Below are 22,345 nucleotides of genomic sequence, written 5' to 3' on the forward strand. Positions count from 1 at the left end.
ATGGCGAAGCGCGGTAATCTGGAGGCTGCCGTAACTATCAGGTAAGTGAAGCAGTCCTCATGCGGCAGGGGCAGCATGCGCGCGGCCATCTTAGGACTCCCGGAAGTATCGGGTAAACACTGCTCCCTCGTGCGTACGGCGTTCCGGAAGTGCGTCACGCAGGGGGGCGGTGCTAAGATTGCCCGGCAATAACATCTATATCTTGAGTGTCTCCGGTGCATTCCGGTGCTGAGGCACGGACCAGGGCAGCAGGACTACCTGAGAGCTAAAAGTAAGTAAATTAGTCAGCTCTATGCAGACTCTGTGAAGTGTCTATTTTGATATAAAAGAGAGAGTTACTGTGAAGCACTCAGTCTCTATTTTTAAAGTACATAGGGTATCTGTGAAGTACTCTATGTTAGTTCGTTTTTTTGGTTGATTCCAAATCTTTTACAATAATTATTGACCTGTACTTATGTTAATGACTTATGGCACCTATGTTCATTATCTAGTGTCAGACGCAACTCCTCGAGGCAAACGGTCTAGAAAGGCCAGGCACAGAGTATGTGGCTCATGTTCACAGCCGTTGCCGGAGGAAATCGAAGGAGATTTATGCTCTCATTGTTCCCTGCAGTCTCAGCCGGAGGAGGAGGAGGATCAAAGATTTGGCAATGAGGCAAGTGCTTTTTTCTCTTGGTTCAAAAATCGTATATCTTCCTTAATCCCTGATGACGCGCCACCTTCTAAAAAACGGAGGATTCAGCGCAGGGCAGTCTCCCCTTCTGATTCAGAGAATGCAGCATCCTCTTCTTCTGTGGATTCTCAGGAATCACCAGAGGATTTTTATATTTTTCATAAGGACAATATGCACGATTTAATTAAATCAGTCAAACATGTCCTAGAGTCTGACCGCTCTGTGGAAGGTAAACCTCCGCGTGAAGGTTTATACTACTTCCCAGTTTCCAATGACAGGGTGTTACCTTCTCACCCAGCTGTGTCTAAATGGTTCAAATCAAACTGGGAAAAACCCGAGAAACGCGTAGACGTGGGTTCCCGTTTTAAATCGGTCTACAGATTATCTTCAGAAGCTACTTCCTCATGGTTTTATCCACCAAAATTGGATTTGCCTGTGGCAAAACTAGTTAAAAAATCATATTTTCCCTCTGAAGAATCTTCATTGTTATCCAATCCTATGGATAAAAAGGCAGACGCCCTTGCAAAAAAAGCATATTCCACGTCTGCAGCGGTATCCAAGATAGCAATGGCATCTCTACCAGTGGCGAGGGCACTTAGGGTCTGGTTAAGTCAACTTACCAAGGATCTGCAAGAGGGAGTTTCCAGACAGGATATTCTCCAGAAAATACCAATTATGAAAACTGCCACAGAATTTTTGTGCGATGCGCCATTGGACACCCTACGGCTTGCATCATTAAATATGGCTGAATGTAATTCCATAAGGAGATCCTTATGGATAAAACAGTGGTCCAAAGGGGACGTTGCAGCTAAATGTCATCTATGCTCTTTGCCATTCTCTCCTGAATCTCTCTTTGGTCCCAACCTTAAAGGTATATTGAAAGACATGAATGATGACAATGATGCCTTTCCGGGGACTCAAAAAAAGGAACCGACGAAGGGTCGGCAGAATTGGAGACGATCTCCAAAGAGTTTCAGGAGAAACTACCAGGCTGGCGGTTACAATAAGTCAAGATTCTCAAGACAAAAGAGGAATCCAACTTATCAACAAGCCGCTAAGTACAAGGCGCCACCTAAAAAGAAAGAATTATGACGCCACGTTAACATCCCTGAAAGTTGGAGGAAGATTAAGGCATTATTTTCCGGCATGGGCAGTAACAACAAAGGACAGATGGGTCCTTTCAGTTATAAAATCCGGCTACAAACTAGAGCTCCTAGAAACCCCGCCTGTAAAATTCTTCCTCAACAACAGTCAAGACCCGCATGTTCTCCCTCTGGTTCTTCAATTTTTTGCAAAAGAAGCCATAGAGTGGGTACCTTCTCAGGAGCACTTTGCAGGAGTCTATTCCAGAATTTTTTCAGTACCCAAGTCAAGCGGCGGATGGCGCCTAGTAATCGACTTGACTTATCTGAACAAGTTTCTAATGAAGAAACATTTCAAGATGGAAAACATAAGATCCGTAATGCCCATCTTGGATCAAGGGGACTTCATGTCAACATTGGATCTATCGGACGCCTACCTGCACATACCGATTCATCACCTCTCCAGGAAATATCTGAGATTTGCGTTGCAAATGGGAGAAGAAATTTGGCACTTCCAATTTACATGTCTACCATTCGGTCTCAGCTCCGCCCCAAGAGTCTTCACGAAGATGGTGGTGGTTATCTCAGCGGCACTACGTCTACAGGGAATCATGGTAATACCATACCTGGACGACTGGTGGCTGAAGGCGGCGACAGAGCAGGCGCTGAAATGTCAAGTCACCAGGACAATAGAGTTCTTGAAGATCCACGGTTTCATTCTAAACGAGAAAAAGTCCCACCTTGCTCCCACTCAAAAAATTATATTTCTAGGTTTCGTGATAGATTCAGTACTCATGAAAATTTCCATTTCCCGGGCAAGGGAATTAAAGATAAGGGGCCAATTGAAAGTTCTGTTGAAGAACAGGAAGGTGACAATTCGACAAGCCATGAAGATTTTAGGCAGTCTCACATCCTCCATAGATGCAGTCCAATGGGCGAAGGCACATATTCGAGGTCTACAGTCGAAGATTCTGTCTGCATGGGACCGGTCACAGACATCGCTAGAGGAATCGATTTGGATTTCAACAGAGCTTTGCCAAGACCTACGGTGGTGGTTGGACCCGACCAGGTTTGCAAGGGGAAAATCTTTGCTTCCAGCCCCTCAAGTAACATTAACTACGGATGCGTCTGCTCATGGTTGGGGAGCCTATCTTGGTCACCGGTGGATTCAAGGTCAATGGTCAGACTTGGATCAGAGGCTGTCTTCAAATATGAAGGAGTTAAAAGCAGTGTACCTAGCACTACTTCACTTCTCCCCTTACTTGACAAACAAAGAAGTCCTCATAAGGTCGGACAATCTACCTGCAGTGTTCTACGTGAACAAGCAAGGGGGGACCAGGTGTCCTTCACTGATTCAGCTTTGTGCAAAAATTTTTCTTTGGGCAGAAGGCAAAGTCAGAGACCTTACAGCAGTCTACCTGAAAGGATCTCTCAATGTAAGAGCAGACCTTCTCAGCCGAGAAGCACTACTCCCAGGAGAATGGGAACTGAATCAAAAGATCTTCGAACAAGTGATACGAAAGTTCGGGTGCCCGGAGATAGATGTCTTTGCGACGAAACAGAACACCAAGCTCAAAGTGTTTTGCTCCCTGTCCAGGACAGATCATCCTTACCAATTGGACGGTCTCTCGATATCATGGAAAAACAAGTTTATATATGCATTTCCTCCTCCAGCTCTGATCCAGAGGACGTTGTGGAAAGTCAAAAGAGAATCTCCTCAGGCAATCTTGATTCTTCCATTTTGGCCAAGGAGAGCGTGGTTCTCTCTGGTCATGAGTCTATCTCAGAACCAGTTTTGGCAGCTTCCAAAAAGAAAGAACCTTCTAAGTCAGAAGGGTATGTTGCATCAGAATCTAGAGATGCTCAATCTTTCGGCATGGAAGGTGACCTCTCTATCCTGAAAGCAGAGGGTCTTACAGATGAAGTCATCACAACATTAGGAAATTCAAGTAAACCCGGCACCAGAAGGTGCTATGCTAGAATATGGAAACTATTCAAGTCTCATTATTCAAATCCAGAAGTTCCTGTATCTGTTATTCTGAATTTTCTTCAACAAGGTTTGGACAAAGGATTGAAGTTATCTACTTTAAAGGTCCAGTTTGCAGCCATAAATTTTTTTCTTTCTGGCAAATTTTCTAAGGACCCATTAATAAGGAGGTTTTTTAAAGGGGTCAATAATATGTACCCTAAGGTCAGTACCCCTATTCCTTCTTGGGACCTGTCGGTTGTGCTTAGAAGCCTAGCTGAAGATCCTTTTGAACCCTTAGATTCTGTAAGCTTAAAGTTTCTCACATGGAAAACATGTTTTTTAGTCGCTATTGCGTCAGCTAGACGGGTCAGTGAGATCCAAGCATTGTCCTGCCGAGAGCCATATTTACGTGATATGGGGGATGCGTTAATTCTTCGAACGTTACCAGGCTTCATACCTAAAGTTCGGTCTACGCTTAATTTACAGCAAGAAATTATTCTTCCAGCTCTGTCGGAAGACACGGAGGTATCAAAAATTGATGTAAGAAGATCTGTTCTACAATATATCTCAAGGACTGCATCCTTTAGATGTTCAGAGCATTTATTTATCCAATTTGGAGGGACATCTAAAGGCTCTAAAGCAGCAAAATCGACAATTTCCAATTGGATCAAGAACACGATCAATTTTTGTTTCCAAAAGGTTGGTTTAGATCCACCTAAAGACCTCAAGGCTCATTCTACTAGAGGAACCGCAACCTCTTGGGCAGAAGCTTCCTATGTGCCACTTCAGGAAATATGCAGAGCCGCTACTTGGGCAACTCCTTCAACTTTCATACGCCATTACCGTCTTGACATCTCAGGTAGTTCGGCCTTAGGCAAAACAGTGCTTGAAGAAGCATTTAAGAAATAATGCCCACCCTTTGTTATTTTCTTGCTACCTAAATCCCATACTGTGCTGCCGTAGGACGTCCAGGAATGAATGAAATTTTGTCTTACCTGAAAATTTCGATTCCTGGAGTCCGTAGGCAGCACAAGGTTCCCACCCTAATAAATAAGCATGCTATAAACTACTCTGTGGTCTGTTGTCTGTGGGGGTTACTTATACACTGGGAGGTTCCGGTTAATTGCACTAATTAATTATGCAAATGTTTTTATTATGCTAATTATCTCTTCTGGCAAGTTCAGGGGGACAGACTTTAACCCCATACTGTGCTGCCTACGGACTCCAGGAATCGAAATTTTCAGGTAAGACAAAATTTCATTCAATTCTGTTTAACTTTCTGGAGCCAGTTGATATAAAAAAAAGGTTTTTCCTGGAATACCCCTTTTTAATTCTCAAAATAGCACCACTCTAGTCCATATTCCATGTCTGGTATTGCAGTACTAGACACAGCCTATGGATATGAGTAGTGCAGTTTCTGGAAAAAGCAGACCCCATATTGTTAATTTAAAAAAAAATGATATTGCCTTATATGTAATATCCAGCTTTATAATAATTTTATGTATTCTTATAGGTATATAGGAAATCCAGTATACGTGTCAGTCAGTAAACACTTTTTTATTAACCACATGGTCACAACATGTTCTCCTTCATATAATACTAGAAATAAACATTATTTATCCAGAATAAATTACTGTTAATTCTCACAACATAGTACATGTAAAATAAAAATATTCACAAGGCACTTGGTAAATCCGGGCTGTGTTCTTGGGGCAATCATTTGGCGGATCAGAAGTTGGCGTTGCTCTGAGGTCAGTGATATTTCCTCCAGCGATCCTGCTCTGGAACACAGAACGCTTACAATGAGATTAATGTAAATCAGCATTAAAGGGGTGAATGATCACCCCCTACTGTCCAGAAGGGAGAATTACTGCAAAGAGCCGAAATGAAGGTTTGCAGTGTGGTTAATGTGGGACAAGCAGCTGCCATGTAACTCTGTTGATCTCTCTCAATGGGAAAACCGGACTAGTTGGGTTAAAAAATACAACTTTTGCAATCCCTGATTTGGCAGATATAATGGGTGCAATTTGCTGGTCATCAAGAATAGGAGATGAGTAAAGGTGTATTCCGAAAATATTTAAATTACCCGAGACATATAAAAAACTAAGTGTTTCAAATGTTTTACTGGCTTCAGCATGCTTTTGTGCGAGTAACCCCTGACAGGTAGTTGTGTGGTCCTCTCATGATCAGTGTGGTGTTGTCTCAGCAGCTCCTCCCTCCTGAGACAACTCCTCATCCTCTGCTGTCACAGGAGGTGTAGCTGGATCATGTCTCTGAGCTCAAGCCCTGTCATATATGGGAGATTTTCGGAAGAATGAGGTGTGTTAACCATATTGCCTTGTGATGAATTAGGCCACAGGCAGAGCAGCAGGAGCCACCACCTTACTGTATGATAGTCTGCTGTGTTCTGCAATGTTCTGCAACCTCTCTGGGTGGCAAACTGGCTGGCATGCTGTGGGAGACTGAGAATTTTAGTACTGAGTAAGACTCTGACAACTGAATTTAGGGTACATTCACAGCAGCGTATTTGCTGCGAAAAATCTTCAGCGGATTTTGCTACCATTGACTTCAATGGGTCCAAAGGAAAATCTGCAAATCTACCTCCTTTGTGGATTTTCTTCTGACCCATTAAAGTCAATGGTAGCAAAATCTGTGGCGGATTTTCCGCAGGAAATCCGCCCGTGTGAACGAACCCTTAGCGTAGAGTCGCACACCTCACATATGCAGCGTATTTCATGCTGCAAGAAATCTGCCAGGCAGCAGGAAACACACGCAGAGCTTCTAGCAGCATTAAATACTGAAAGAATGCACTGTGTGACGCTACCCTTAAAGGGTTACTCCACTGGCCAGCGTTCAGAAGTACATTTTCCAAACACTGTTTTTGCGCTGCAGGGGTTGGCCACGCCCCTTGTGACATCACTGCCACGGCCCCCTCAATGCAAAAAATTTTTTTTGCAGGACAAGTTTGTCATTTATCAGCACTTTATAATGTATTGTAAAACTGAAAAAATATATATTTGTGGGGGTTAAATGAAATAAAGAAATTATGCAATTTGAGGGATTTTATATTTACAGCTTTAACTATAAGGCAACATTTAGGCGTTTAACTTTTTTTATTCTGTTTATAATTTTTATAACTTTACTACTTGTAAAAAAAAAAAAAAAATCTTTCTTTGCCATATTCTTTTTTTTGTTTTTTCCACTGCTGGTGGTATGTAAGGAATTTTGTTTTTGTTCTTTATACAGTATTTTTGCAGCTTTTATCAGCATTTTTGTTTTGTTAATCCATGTTTTTTGGGAGGTAAGGTGACCAATTTTGGGAGTAGTTCTTGATTTATTTAGTTTTTCCTGACAGCTATCACTGTGGGATGAATGTTGTATTTTAATGGGTTATTCCCAAATCTCAAAAGTTACCCTTTTAATCACATGATGGGGGATAACAATCTGATCAGTGGGAGCTGACTGCTGGGACACCACCAATGACAAGAACAGAGGAATATAGGTAACGCTCTATTCATTATCTATGACTCTATTATAAATAGGAAAGCTCAGCGTTCAGGAGTGTTTGGAAGCCGCATAGAGAATAAATGGAGTGCTGGTTACGCATGCGCGGTGTACTCTGTTCTCAGGGGTCCTGGCGGATGAACCCCCCTCAGATCAGCTCAGCTCAGATAGTAGAGAGAGAGAAGGGGGGGGGGGGGGGGTGTCACCAAGTTTCTAACACTCTATATTATGCAGTATCCATATTCAAGCTAGTAAACTTCTGGGATCTAAGTTAGGCTGGGTTCACATCACGTTTTTGCCATACTGTTTTCAATCCGTTTTTCTAAAGAAAACCGTATGGCAAAAAAACGGATGGAACAGTATGGGAAAAAGTTAGGCTGGGTTCACAATACGGTTTGTATTTACAGTTCCCGTATACGGCTGGGAGGAGGGGCTTAATTGCGGCGCCCGCACTCAGCCGTATTCGGGAACTGTATTTAATGCATGTCTATGAGCCGACCAGAGTGAACCGCAGCCTCCGGTCGGCTGCGTTTCGGCCGTATGCGGTTTCCCGACCATAGGCAAATATGCGGTCGACAACGTTTTTGCCTACGGCCGAAAACGCAGCCGACCAGAGGCTGCGCTTCACTCCGGCCGGCTCATAGACATGCATTAAATGCGGTTCCCGAATACGGCTCCGCAATTAAGCCCCGCCCCCCTCCTCCCAGCCGTATACGGGAACCGTAGTGTGAACCCAGCCTTAACCGTATGCGTTTTTAAACCGTATACTGTTTTTAAAAGTGCATACAGTTCCGTCCGTTTTTATGTAAAAAAATAAAATTAAAATACTTTTTGAAAATTTTGTCCATTTTTAATGGGCGGGGTGTTTGGTGGGGACTTTAGGATGCAAATGCGCATGTGCAAAGTAAAAACTGTATACGGTTTCCCGTATGGAACCATATACATGTCAGTTTCCCATTTATGTCTATGTTAAAAAAAAAAAATAATCAAAATAAAAGTATGCGGTTGCTGTACGGTTTTTAAACCGGAGACAAAACTATGGTCAACCACTGTTTTGAGTACGGGAGAAAATTGTATTGCAAGCAAACTGTACGCAACCGGATGCATACGGTTTTCAATTATTTGTCTCTGTATACGGTTTTCAATACGGTTCCATACGTTTTCAATAATGAAAACGTATATGTGAAACGTACTTAAAGAAGTAGTCCAGTAGTGAACAAGTGGTGAACAACTTATCCCCTATCCTAAGGATAGGGGATAAGTTACAGATCGCTGGGGCCCCCCGTGATCTCCTGTACGGGGCCCCGGCAGCCCACGCGAAGGGGGCGTGTCGACCCCCGCACGAAGCGGCAGCCGACACAACCCCTCAATACAACTCTATGGAAGAGCCGGAGCGCTGCCTTTGGCAATCTCCGGCTCTGCCATAGCGATGTATTGAGGGGGCGTATCGGACGCCGCTTCGTGCGGGGGTCGACACACGATAACTGTCCGGAGAGCCTGGCCTCCGTACAGAGAGATCGCAGGGGGCCCCAGCGGTCTGACCCCCTGCGATCTCAAACTTATCCCCTATCCTTAGGATAGGGGATAAGTTTTTCACCACTGGACTACCCCTTTAAAGAATGTGGTGTGAACCCACCCTTATCTCCGATCCTGGCTGCATTTGGTAGAATGCACAGCTAGAATTCACTGTATGGAGCAGGCTCGGCTACATGAAACCTTCCCAGCATAACAACATACAAATATGTCAACTCAAAAAATGGTTAATGTTCAGTCACATGCTGCCGCGAAAAAAAAAAACCCTCCCTGAACTGTAAATCGGTCAGTAGCGCAGCGCCCATACTATCCGGCTCTACCCTTAGATTTCCTGCAGCCTAATCCGTCTTTGCCTTGATCGCTCTCTATTTTATACAGCAATCTCCAGTTAATTTAGTCTATCGGCCTTGTTGAGATATATTACTTTTTATGGCTTCTAGAATGCATTGCTGTGCCAAGCTAATGTTTTCCTTCCAGCTGGTGCAGTATAATGGTCTGCAATGAAACATGATTTACAGGAGCTGGCGATGCTGGGCATGAAGTGCTCTCTATGTTAATGTGGATTTAAAGCAAATATCCTGTGTGAGCGTTAATATCCAGATCGCTCCGCTCCGTGCCTTACAATTGTATGGGTGACATCCTTCTATTGCTTCAAGTGAGTCTAACCTTTATGACTGAGGAGGGGGGGGAGCAGAAGTCATTTGTACTTGTCAGGAGAGATATTATGGCTGCAAGTCTGAGGACATGTGGTCAGAGTCTAGCTGATAACATAGGGATGAGCGAACTTACAGTAAATTCGATTCGTCACGAACTTCTCGGCTCGGCGGTTGCTGACTTTCCCTGCATAAATTAGTTCAGCTTTCAGGTGCTCCGGTGGGCTGGAAAAGGTGGATACAGTCCTATGAGACTCTTTCCTAGGACTGTATCCACCTTTTCCAGCCCACCTGAAAGCTGAACTAATTAATGCAGGATAAGTCATCAACTGCCGAGCCGAGAAGTTCATGACGAATCGAATTTACTGTAAGTTCGCTCATCTCTAATAGGGATGTATTATAGCTGGATATGTGGGGCCTAAGGGCCTATTCACACAGTAGTATTTCCGTATGCGGAATTCCGCTTCAAATTAAAGCCCATAGACTTCTATGGGATTCCGCACTCCCATTCAAACTTCTGAATTTCCGCAAGCGGAAATTCAGAAGTTTGAATGGGAGTGCGGAATCCCATAGAAGTCTATGGGCTTTAATTTGAAGCGGAATTCCGCATACGGAAATTCTGCTGTGTGAATAGGCCCCAAGCCTAGGCTGAGAGGACCAGAACATGGATGCACTTTAAAGGGGTACTCCGGTGGAATTTATTTATTTTTAAATCAGCTAGTGCCAGAAAGTTAAACAGATTTGTAAATTACTTCTATTAAAAAATCTTAATCCTTCGGGTACTTATTAGCTGTTGAATACTACAGAGGAAATTATTTTCTTTTTGGAACACAGAGCTCTCTGCTGACATCACGAGCACAGTGCTCTCTGCTGACATCTCTGTCCATTTTAAGAACTGTCCAGAGAAGGAGAAAATCCCCATGGCAAACATATGCTGCTCTGGACAGTTCTTAAAATGGACAGAGATGTCAGCAGAGAGCACTGTGCTCATGATGTTAGCAGAGAGCTCTGTGTTCCAAAAAGAAAAGAATTTCCTCTAGTATTCAGCAGCTAATAAGTACCCGAAGGATTAAGATTTTTTTTAATTGAAGTAATTTACAAATCTGTTTAACTTTCTGGCACCAGTTTAAAAAAATAAATAAATTCCACCGGAGTACCCCTTTTAAGGCTAGATTCACACTAGCTTAATACGGATGCATATTTTATTTTGAGTCTGTATAATGACCATAGCCTGGTCTAACTACAAAACTAACTAATCAGATCTGCAGTAAGGCCAAGACTCTCTTAAAGGGGTACTTTTTTTTTTAAATCAACTGGTGCCAGAAAAATAAACAGATTTGTCAATAACTTCTATTAAGAAATATTTACACTTCCGGTACTTATTAGCAGCTGTATGCTACAGAGGAAATTTTTGGTTTTTGAATTTCTTTTTGGTCTTGTCCACAGTGCTCTCTGCTGACACCTGATGCCTGTATCAGGAACTGTCCAGAGCAGGAGAAAATCCTCAGCAAACCTATGCTCTGGACAGTTCCTGATACGGACAGAGGTGTCAGCAGAGAGCACTGTGGACAAGACAAAAAAGAAATTCAAAAATAAAAATTTCCTCTGTAACATACAGCTGCTAAAAAGTACTGGAAGGGTAAAGATTTTTTAATAGAAGTAATTTACAAATCTGTTTAACTTTCTGGCACCAGTTCATTTAAAAAAAAAAATGTGTTTTCCGGAGTACCCCTTTTTAAGGCTAGGTTCACACTAGCTTAATACGGATGCGTATTTAATTTGAGTCTGTATAATGACCATGGCCTGGTCTAACTACAAAACTAACTCGTCAGACCTGCAGTAAGGCCAAGAGTTGCTTAAAGGGGTTCTCCGGTGCTTAAACATCTTATCCCCCTATCCAAAGGATAAGATGCCTGATCGCAGGAGTCCCCCAGCTGGGGACCACCGGGATCATGCACACGGCACCCCGTTTGCAATCAGTGCCCGGAGCGTGTTCGCTCCGGGACTGATTACCGGCGACCGCAGGGTCGGCGGCGTGTGACGTCCCGCGGCGTGTGACGTCCCGCTCCGCCCCTCAATGCAAGCCTACGGGAGGGGGCGTGATAGCTCAGAGGCCGCTTCAAGCAGCTGGGAGCCGTGTGTTCAAACTAACATGTTCCTTTTTTTTAGTGTCCGGGACCCACCACTAAAAGAGCATGTCAGGAAGGAGTTAAAGTTTTTATCCAGGACTAGAAAAACACATACAAACTGAGGACAAGAGTGGAACTGTTTCTCAAGCTAGGATAACTCCTTTTAATTACAAATATTTATATTAATTCCTAATTAATATTGCTAAATTGCTTTTATTTCTTGTTTTTAAATCCAATGGCCTCATCGTGTGGGTAGAAGGAAATCTATGTCCTCATGTACAGGAAAAAAAATGTGGAGTAATTTATAAAAGTGAATCTTACTTATATGGTTGTAGTTCCAGGAATAGCTGAGGACACAGTAACCAGCGAGAAGCATGGTCAGACCTCCCACGCCGCCCTTCCTCACATTGATGTACTTGTTGTAGTATCGTCCCCAGGCTGGAAAAGGGTACAAGGTTGAAAACAATTGGATGGATAACGTATACTGCATCCTTCTGATCAGAGAAGGATATGCCAATCTGCAATTTAATGCCCCCTTTTGGAGGTAGTTTTTCAGTGTTCAACTTACCCATAAGAAGCCTTAAAACATGATTGGGGATATAAGCCAAGCCAGAAAACTTTCCAGAAGTAGGGATCGACCAATATTGATTTTTGTAAGAGCCCATACCAATAACTAGAGATGAGCGAACTTACAGTAAATTCGATTTGTCACGAACTTCTCGGCTCGGCAGTTGATGACTTATCCTGCGTAAATTAGTTCAGCTTTCAGGTGCTACGGTCGGCTGGAAAAGGTGGATACATTCCTAGGAAAGAGTCTCCTAGGACTGTATCCACCTTTTCCAGCCCACCGGAGCACCTGAAAGCTGAACTAATTTATGCAGGAAAAGTAATTAACTGCCGAGCCGAGAAGTTCGTGACGAATCGAATTTACTGTAAGTTCGCTCATCTCTACCAATAACCTGTGAACTTTCAGGCCGATAGCCGATAACTTATACCGATATTCCATGCATTGTAATCCCCCCACCCAATATCCTTGGTAAAATGAGGGTGCGTGTGTGTGTGTGTTTACCCTGATAAACTGTTTCTGGCCCCACAGAAGCCGCTGCAGATCAATGATTTAAAGCGGGCACTTTAAATCAATGAACTGCTGCGGCTTTTGCGGGGCCAGAGACAGCCGCCGCCACCCGCTTCTCTCCCCCTGTCTGTCCTTGGGGTCCTGAGTCCAACCATCGACGCTGCCCGATTGCCTCCCCCTGCCTATCCTCTGGCCAGAGACCGCTGACCCATTGCCTCCCCCATCCCAGGTTTTATAATTACCTGTTCCCGGAGTCCGCGCTACTTCTGGCTCTGGCGGCGTCCTGAGCTGTCACTGTGCGCCGGGCCACTGACTGTGATGTCGCGTTGAGGACGTCACTCGTCATTGTGCAGCGCACAGCAACAGCGCAGGATGCCGCAGGAGCCAGAAGTAGCGTGGACCCCTTGAGAAGAGCATCATATAGATGTGTGGAGACCCCAAAAACAGCTGTCTACAGATGGGGAACAGCTGGAGAATGTTCTTGCTTGGCTAAAATCCCCAGTCATGTTCTATCTCTGAAAAGGTCTCTGAGAGGTGCTTTGCATATCCTCCTTCTCTGATTTCCTAGTAGAGCATGAATGTTCTAAGTCTCCACAAATTTTTACGATGCTCTCCTCAACAAAAAGCAGTACCCCTTTGGTCCCTCTCCTCTGAAACGTAGTTAAGTTCATTTAAACTGACCAACATTGAAGTAAATGGGGCTGAGTTACAATACCAGATATAACCCTAGAGACTTCCTTCCAGATATGGGCTTGACCCCCTGGCACCATACACTGATGTCCTTAAAGGGGTATCAACTGGCTCCAGAAAGTTAAACAGATTTGTAAATTACTTCTATTAAAAATTCTTAATCCTTCCAGTACTTATCAGCTGCTGAAGTTGTGTTGTTCTTTTCTGCCTGACAACAGTGATCTCTGCTGACACCTCTCTTTCTCATGAACTGTCCAGAGTAGGAGCAAATCCCCATAGCAAACCTCTCCTGCTCTGGACAGTTCCTGAGACAGATAGAGGTGTCAGCAGAGAGCAGTGTGGTCAGACAGAAAATAACTCAATTTCAGCAGCTGATAAGTACTTGTAGGATTAAGATTTTTTTTTATAGAAGTCATTTACGAATCTGTTTAATGTTCTGGAGCCAGTTGATATGAAAAAAAAAATAGTTTTTCACTGGAATACCCCTTTTAATTGTTTGAGTGTCTTCTAGACTATAAAAGCCCAGTTATTTGGGGAATATTTGGAGATTACTAGTCACAGACCCCTCCAATGTAATTTTCAGACAAGCCCAGGGTGGAATTTCCTTGTAATTATTAAATTACATAATATTTCCGTAAAAATGTCATCCCGCATACATGCATCAATGTGTATTGGTAAAAAAAATGATGCTGTGACCCAGGTAACTAGTCATGGGGGCAGGTCCACGTTGGCTGCTCTACGTCCTCTCAGTACTGAGTGATGTATCACTCTCTGCTGGGGGGGACTGAGACCAGCAGTCGGGACCCACCCCGATGACTACTTACCCAGGTCCCGTTGGCATTTTTAAACTATGATTGCTCAGAAACACCTGAACGTATCGGAGTAATTTATAGTGTTCCGGCATCAGGCTGTCTGCACCAGTTTTATGATGCCCGTGTTTCGCTTTAAAGGGTACCTTTCATCAAAAAAAAACTTTTGAAATATTATAGATTAATGTATGCAGAATAACTTTCCAATAGCATTTTATTAAAAAATATGCTTCTTTCTTTTTAATTTTCCACTTTGAAAAAATGACCACTAGGGGTCTCCCTACCAGTCCTTTTTTTTATAGATTTCAGACTCATGCTGGAGACCTAAATCTCAGACTGCAGCTGGAATACAGACAGGGAGGGAGTGTTGAGCTTGTCTGTGTCCCGGCTGCAGTCTGAGATTTAGGACTCCTGCATGAGTCTGAAATCTATAAAAAAAAAGGACTGGTAGGGAGACCCCTAGTGGTCATTTTTTCAAAGTGGAAAATTAAAAAGAAAGAAGCATATTTTTTAATAACATGCTATTGGAAAGTTATTCTGCATACATTAATCTATAATATATCAAAAGTTATTTTGATGAAAGGTACCCTTTAACTTTGCTTAGGTACAACGTACACATTATATACTATAGTATGTAAACATTGTACCTAAGCAAAGTTAAAGCGAACTGTGGGTGAATCTATATTAACTACATGGACCACCTGAGGGATTTAACTCCTATTCTCGGATCCATAATGAACATGCACTATAGGTGTACTCCGGTGGAATTTTTAAAAAAAATTTAAATGAACTGGTGCCAGAAAGTTAAACAGATTTTTAAATTATTTAAAAATCTCAATCTTATCAGTACTTATTAGCAGCTGTATGCTACAGAGGAACTTCTTGTCTTTTTGAATTTTTTTTTTTGTCTTGTCCTCAGTGCTCTCTGCTGACACCTCTGTTCGTGTCGGGAACTGTCCAGAGCAGCATAGGTTTGCTACGGGGATTTTCTCCTGCTCTGGACAGTTCCTGACACAGACAGAGGTGACAGCAGAGAGCACTGTGGACAAGACAAAAAAAAGAAATTAAAAAAGAAAAGAATTTCCTCTGTTGCATACAGCTGATAATAAGTACTGGAAGGGTAAAGATTTTTTTTTTATAGAAGTCATTTACAAATCAGTAATTTACAAATCTGTTTTAACTTTCTGGCACCAGTTGGTGAAAAAAAAAGTAAAGAGTATCCCTTTAAGGACACGTACAAATAGCTAACAATTAAAAATTTCCTTTAAACATTTTGACATTGTCAATGTCACAAGAAGAGATACGAAGGCACTCGGATCTTCAGCGGTAAACTTTATTTGAAAGCAGGCCATACAACAATGCCTGGCCGACGACCCGTCGGCCAGGCATTGTTGTATGACCTGCTTTCAAATAAAGTTTACCGCTGAAGATCTGAGTGCCTCCGTATCTCTTCTTATGAATTTGGCTCTATTTTCTGGAGTATAGCGATGAAAGGGTCCTAAGTAGTGGTTGTGGTGCGGTTACAGTGTGGCTCCTACTGATCCGAGTGGCAGTGCCGACATAGGACTCTGTCTCACTATTTTTATTGACGACGTCAATGGCCTAACTACTGGAGAAAGTAGAGAGAGAACAGCACTTGGCTATCTCCAGGAGCTCCTACAGACAGTGAATGGAGCTGCTGTGCGCACACATGGCCATCCGGTTTTTTTTTTTATGACAGGAGACTCACAACCCCTTTCGACGACAGTGGCAGATCCTTTCTCAGCGTCTCTCACTACTGGGACCCACAGCGATCATCTGTAATGTGAGGATTCCTGGCACCAAGTCTTCAACTACCCTGTATCTCCCCCACAGTGAAATTTGGTATCCTGCGCTCTCACCGTTCTTTATGAACTGTGGAAATATCTTTGGTGAATATCTGCAGTTGGCCAACCAGACAGGAAGCTCCCCGAGCCTGACGTCCAGCAAGGGCTTGGATGTAGACTGTTTTTTTAGACTGGACTCAGTCTTGCAAAATTCTAGAGAAAGAAAGAAGGAAAACTTTACCCAAGAGGTTTATAAAGGAGCATAAGGAGAAGCATGGAAGGAATTAGGGACACAACATAACTATGGATTTACACTACCAGGCAGTCGTTCTATTGGCTCCAGTATCTTGGTTCCTCTTTGATGTGGATCCCATTGATCTTGTCTTCCAGGAACAATACCCAATTGGACATAACTGGAATACAACTGTGGAGCCCACTGTAGCCCTACACGATGATCAACTAGTTGTGGTGGCTCGATCTGCACAGTCCAAGGTGGGGGCGGCACATCCATCTTGGTCTCTGCAGACTTCCTAATCATTCCTAATGCTTTACTGTCGCACATTACTGATTCAATATTGCTCACTGTTGGGGTGATGCCTGGTATATGTGTTTTAACCCTTTCCTTTGAAATGTTTGTAGACCACCCAATGACCACAGGAGCCGTGGTAGGTCCGGTAAGAGACACCGGCACTGAGCTATGATCCAAGTGGAACTGTGCGTGGAATGGCCCTTGAGACTGATCCCGTACCCCAGTATAGTTAACTGGACTCCCTTCTGTGTCTTGCTCAGGCACAGACAATCTGATCCGATCTTCTTTAAGATCCTCAGTCCAGATGTGGTCTTCCACAGTCAGCAAAATGTTGCTTGCTCTCGGATTGTGCACTTTAGCTGCTATCGTTTTCTCAAGACTGGGCCATAATACACATGCTTGCTGGACTGGCACACTGGGTTCAGTTAATGCCACCTTATTCTGACCCTGCTCTTTGGTTGAAGTGACCATCTGAGTTGTCTGAAGACCTTTCTTAGAGTCTTCAATGGTTGCCTTTTGCTGGGCCAATCTATTCCCGGATGTTACTTTTCTCACTTTCGCTTGCTTTGTCTGGGGTAAAGATATTGCTGTTTCTTGCTGAACCTGACGTTTGATTGCCTCTGTTTTACTTTTCCCTTTAACTTTCGGGTCCTGTTTTTCTACAATTGGTGATCTTGTGCCCGTTGTTTTCATGGGAACCAGGTTGGCATTCATACTTTTGCCTCTAGAGTCTGTCTCTGGTGTCATGTTTTTTGTTTCAGCCATCTTACAGTGTGGTAAGTGGGATTTCAGCCTCTTAAAAGCCTTGCCGCAGAACGGGCAGACGTCCAATGGAGCCGATGGAGCCTTCATCACTAAAAAAAAAAAAAAAAAGAAGTACAAAAATACAAGTTTTAAGTTATAACCATGTTGTTTTGTATAGGTTTGCCTTTCTGTTTGCGGAGGAACTGGGCTCCCACCTATCATGGGGAGAATGACAGTCACCTGAACCCTATTTCACCTGGTGAGCTGGTTGTGCATGTCTAAGGCTCCATCTACTAAAAACTATGGGAGTTAAAGGAGTACTATGGCGATTTTATTTATTAACCCTCCGTGCCCTGGCTGCAAAAAGAAACAAAACAAACTTTAACTCAACTGCCTACTTTCCCTGTTGCTCCGATGTCGGTGTCCTGTTCTCCGGTCCCTGTCTTCTTCCGCTTCCTACAGGTCGGTTAGTCGAACTGTTCTCGGCGTATCACCGGCCGCAGCAATGTCCCGCCAACCCTCAAGAGAACGGGACACAGACATCAGAGCAACGGGGGAACGTAGGCAGGTTAGTTAAAGTTTGTTTCGTTTCATTTTGCAGCCCGGGCACGGAGGGTTAATAAAAAAAAAGCACCATAGTACTCCTTTAATAGCCAAGTAGGCATGGTTTAAAATTGTAACTTACATAGATCTGAACAGAAAGAGCCGAGATACAAAGCCACCTCTTAGTTCATCCTCTGCCTGGATGGAACAGCTTTCTCAGCAGGTGGAAAAGGGTTCAAGGGGCACTAGTCCTTACAGTAAGTTGCCATCTTAGAGGTAGGACGCCCACCAATAAAACACTTTAAATGAATTTTTTGAGAAAACTTTTGACATTTCCTATGAAGGTAATATAGCACTTAGTTCACCCGTGAAAGAACCTTCCACCCCCTATACCAACCTAGAAGTCTAATTCAAAGCATTTGTTTTTCTCAGGTGGTCCTGGCATTGGTTCTCGGCAGAAACATCTATACGGCCATCAAGATTCTCAAAAAATGGGACAACGAAGAGGAATCTCTCATGAGAGAGTGGTGGATACTCCATACGGTCCGAGTCTGCCCATTTGTATGCCAACTCTATGCCGCACACCAGTCTCAGAATTGCGTCTATTTTCACATGGAATATCTTTCTGGTGGCAGCCTGGAGGCTTTGATCAGGACGGGCAGCTGCCTGAACATCAGCAACATAAGAGGGGAGGATACACGGTAAGGTAGGTAGGGGTGTAGATAGCAAAGCTGGTGGGGTATGAGTGTCAGGGGACCTCGTAACTTATTATGCCTTGGCAAGGGTATTTATATGCAGTGCTAGGGCAGTAAAGCGGATTTCATCCTCGGGTGAAGTAAGGTTAAGCAACAACTCTGCTGAGGTGTGAGGTGAAATAAAAAATTATAATAAGAAAGGAGAGAATACAGGCTGCCATCATCTCGTTTATGCTGGTGATTTCCCAGAATTCCATCATAACACGATATTAGGGGATTAATAAAGTAGAATTTCATGACATTAAGGCAGCTCTTTGTTTTCCCCGTCAGATTCAACACAGAAGATGGCATGTGGCCTCCAGTTCCTCCATGAAGATAAAATCATCCACCAGTAAGTAGAACTTTTCTCTTTCTCTCTACCTTGTACATACTGAAAATAAAGCATCCAGCTTTACTGAGTCCTGACTGGCAATTCTGCCTAGTATTCCAGTGACCCATTCTTGTCTCCTGTATCGTTAAGCAGATTTGTAATATAATTGTCTCATTTAATTGCAGAGATCTAATTGTGTTGGATGCAGAAGGCCATGTCCGCATCATGGACCTGGGGCTGGCCCAAGATGGAGTCACCCTCTCCACTAACATCAATGGAGCGCCCCTGTGGAAAGAACTTGGTGTAGCCCTTGATTGGTTGAGCCTGGGGACGGTGTTTAGGATGGCAGAAGAACACTTCCCATTTTACAATGTCTCCGTTAAGCATTTGGTTTACAAAGCCATGACCACCTAGAAGCCCATATTTCCAACTTGGATGTCTTTGCTTTTCCTTAGGTGCATGAAAAGATCTTGGCTGTGAAGGAATCCACAACTATCTGGTGAGAGGTCTCTATACACAGAATACCGATCATCCTAAACCTAATGTTACATTGCTGGATGGTTTGTTTTAAAGGGGTAGTCCAGTGGTGAAAAACTTATCCCCTATCCTAAGGATAGGGGATAAGTTTGAGATCGCGGGGGGTCCGACCGCTGAGGCCCCCTGCGATCTCTCTGTACGGGGCCCCGGCTCTCCGCCGAGATAGCGGGTGTCGACCCCCGCACGAGGCGGCGGCCGACACGCCCCCTCAATACATCTCTATGGCAGAGCCGGAGATTGCCGAAGGCAGCGCTTCGGCTCTGCCATAGAGTTGTATTGAGGGGGCGTGTCGGCCGCCGCCTCGTGCGGAGGTCGACACGCCCCCTTCCAGCGGGCTGTCGGGGCTCCGTACAGGAGATCGCGGGGGGCCCCAGCGGTCGGACACCCCGCGATCTCAAACTTATCCCCTATCCTTAGGATAGCGGATAAGTTGCTCACCACTGAATCACCACTGGACTACTCCTTTAAGTTTCAAAGACCTCTTCTTCTAATGTCTTGCAGGATAATCCCGCACCTACTGCCTAGAACATCCGGCCTCCTGACCCATGGCTTCTGTCACCTCAGCGGCCCTAGAACATCATCTGCGGCTGTAACATCTTCATGCCGCACCTTTGTCATTGTGTCACTACCCCAGGTTCTTGACTTGGTATCCTCTAATCCCAAGCTGGCATCTGACATCACTTCACCCTGAAAATCCTCTACACCCACAGGAGCGGCCCGCACTTAGTTATCTGGTAGGTTCAGTAACAATAGCCGCATGTTGTTTACCTGGAGCACTAAGTAGCTATTATCCCTGAACTCACCTCAGCACAGGCCAGGTAAGTACTGCATCCATTACACACAATATCGTACACACATACATTAGGTATAGGAAGACTATATGATAGGTATAGGCACTACACAGACTATATAATAGATATAGGCACCACACATAGACTATATGATAGGTATAGGCACCACACATAGACTGTATAATATAGGAACCAAACATAGGCTACATGAAAGGTATAGGCACCACACAGACTATATAATAGATATAGGCACCACATATATACTATATGATAGGTATAGGCACCACATATATACTATATGATAGGTATAGGCACCACACATAGACTATATAATATAGGAACCAAACATAGGCTACATGATAGGTATAGGCACCACACATAGACTATTTAATAGATATAGGCACCACATATATACTATATGATAGGTATAGGCACCACACATAGACTATATGATAGGTATAGGCACCACACATAGACTATATGATAGGTATAGGCACCACACATAGACTATATAATAGATATAGGCACCACATATATACTATATGATAGGTATAGGCACCACACATAGACTTTATGATAGATATAGGCACCACACATAGACTATATAATAGGTATAGGCACCACACATAGACTAAATAATATATATAGGCACCACACAGACTATATGATAGATATAGGCACCACACATAGACTATATGATAGATATAGGCACCACACAGACTATATGATAGATATAGGCACCACATATAGACTAAATAATAGATATAGGCACCACACATAGACTATATGATAGATATAGGCAACACATATAGATTATATAATAGGTACAGGCATCTTACATAGACTATATGATAGATGTAGGCACCACATACAGATTATATAATAGGTACAGGCACCACACACAGACTATATGATAGATATAGGCACCACACATAGACTATAAGATAGGTATAGGCACCACATGTGTGACAGTACTATATTCAGGGGTAGAGTGTGTGACAGTACTATATTCAGGGGTACAGTGTGTGACAGTACTATATTCAGGGGTACAGTGTGTGACAGTACTATATTCAGGGGTACAGTGTGTGACAGTACTATATTCAGGGGTACAGTGTGTAACAGTACTATATTCAGGGGTACAGTATGACAGTATTATATTCAGGGGTACAGTGTGTGACAGTACTATATTCAGGGGCACAGTGTGTGACAGTACTATATTCAGGGGCACAGTGTGTGACAGTTTTATATTTAGGGGCACAGCATGTGACTATTATATTCTGGGGCATAGTGTGTGTCAATATTATATTCAAGGGCACAGTATATGACAGTATTCTACTCGGGCACAGTATGTTGCAGTATTAAATTCAGGGGCCATCTGCAGGACTAGACGCTGCTCAGCCACTGATTACTAGACTGAAGGGCTTATGGAGCTAATTCTATTCTTCAGCTAATTGATGTAAAACATGAAATAAAGCCACATCCACACAAAACATTGGGGGTGACAGCTGAAGATCCTCATTTCATTGATGCCAGATGCCTAATCTCAGTGTACGCAGTCCGGGACAATGAAGGAAATCTGGTGACGGTTTAACTACTTCCAGTTCTAAGAAAGAGAGGCAGGTAGCGTCTCCTTCATGTCAATCAATGGAGAACACACCTTGCTATGGGCAGCTGCCTCTCATGCTAAAAATATCTAATGTGCTTGCCTATCCGTAACCGAAACTCCCTAAATGTCTTCTCTATATAGCCACATGAGCAGGAGCATTAATAGTGGTAGATCACCCCATAAAGTGGAAAATAAGTATTTGGTCACCTACAAACAAGTAAGATTTCTGGCTCTTACAGACCTGTAACTTCTTCTTTAAGAGTCTCTGTCCTCCACTCGTTACCTGTATTAATGGCTCCTGATTGAACTCATCAGTATAAAAGACACCTGTCCACAACCTCAAACAGTCACACTCCAAACTCCAGTATGGCAAAGGCCAAAGAGCTGTCGAAGGACACCAGAAACAAAATTGTAGACCTGCACCAAGCTGGGAAGACTGAATCTGCAATAGGCAAGCAGCTTGGTGTGAAGAAATCAACTGTGGGAGCAATTATTAGAAAATGGAAGACATACAAGACCACTGATAATCTCCCTTGATCTGGGGCTCCACACAAGATCTCACCCTGTGGTGTCAAAATGATGACAAGGACGGTGAGCAAAAATCCCAG

The 22,345-nt window shown here is 43.5% G+C and overlaps 2 protein-coding genes across 2 annotated transcripts; one reads left to right on the forward strand and one right to left on the reverse strand.

The window, feature by feature from the left end:
* Positions 1–5,026: 5,026 nt before the first annotated feature.
* C13H17orf80 (chromosome 13 C17orf80 homolog) lies at positions 5,027–22,313 on the reverse strand. The gene is made up of 5 exons (XM_056550674.1): positions 22,300–22,313; positions 16,241–17,305; positions 15,998–16,135; positions 11,865–11,981; positions 5,027–5,505 (listed from the first exon to the last, which is right to left on the reverse strand). The coding sequence occupies exons 2-5, from the start codon at positions 17,301–17,303 to the stop codon at positions 5,477–5,479; spliced, it is 1,347 nt and encodes a 448-aa protein (XP_056406649.1). The 5' UTR covers positions 17,304–17,305; positions 22,300–22,313; the 3' UTR covers positions 5,027–5,476.
* Positions 17,985–19,330, forward strand: LOC130297786 (protein kinase C zeta type-like). The gene is made up of 2 exons (XM_056550676.1): positions 17,985–18,824; positions 18,989–19,330. Exons 1-2 carry the CDS (start codon positions 18,778–18,780, stop codon positions 19,215–19,217), a joined length of 276 nt encoding a protein of 91 aa, XP_056406651.1. The 5' UTR covers positions 17,985–18,777; the 3' UTR covers positions 19,218–19,330.
* Positions 22,314–22,345: the final 32 nt, after the last annotated feature.

Source organism: Hyla sarda, chromosome 13 (genome assembly GCF_029499605.1).
Source record: "Hyla sarda isolate aHylSar1 chromosome 13, aHylSar1.hap1, whole genome shotgun sequence".
NCBI lineage: Eukaryota > Metazoa > Chordata > Amphibia > Anura > Hylidae > Hyla > Hyla sarda.

Excerpts from the sequence above, each read along its gene's own strand:
- C13H17orf80 (XM_056550674.1), bottom strand. The coding sequence starts at position 17,303 with ATGAAGGCTCCATCGGCTCCATTGGACGTCTGCCCGTTCTGCGGCAAG. Across the intron at positions 11,982-15,997 it reads TCCACAGTTCATAAAGAACG|CCTGGGGACGATACTACAAC; the intron begins GTGAGAGCGCAG and ends ACCCTTTTCCAG. Across the intron at positions 5,506-11,864 it reads CTGGAACTACAACCATATAA|AGCAGGATCGCTGGAGGAAA; the intron begins GTAAGATTCACT and ends TCTGTGTTCCAG.
- LOC130297786 (XM_056550676.1), top strand. The coding sequence starts at position 18,778 with ATGGCATGTGGCCTCCAGTTCCTCCATGAAGATAAAATCATCCACCA. Across the intron at positions 18,825-18,988 it reads GAAGATAAAATCATCCACCA|AGATCTAATTGTGTTGGATG; the intron begins GTAAGTAGAACT and ends ATTTAATTGCAG.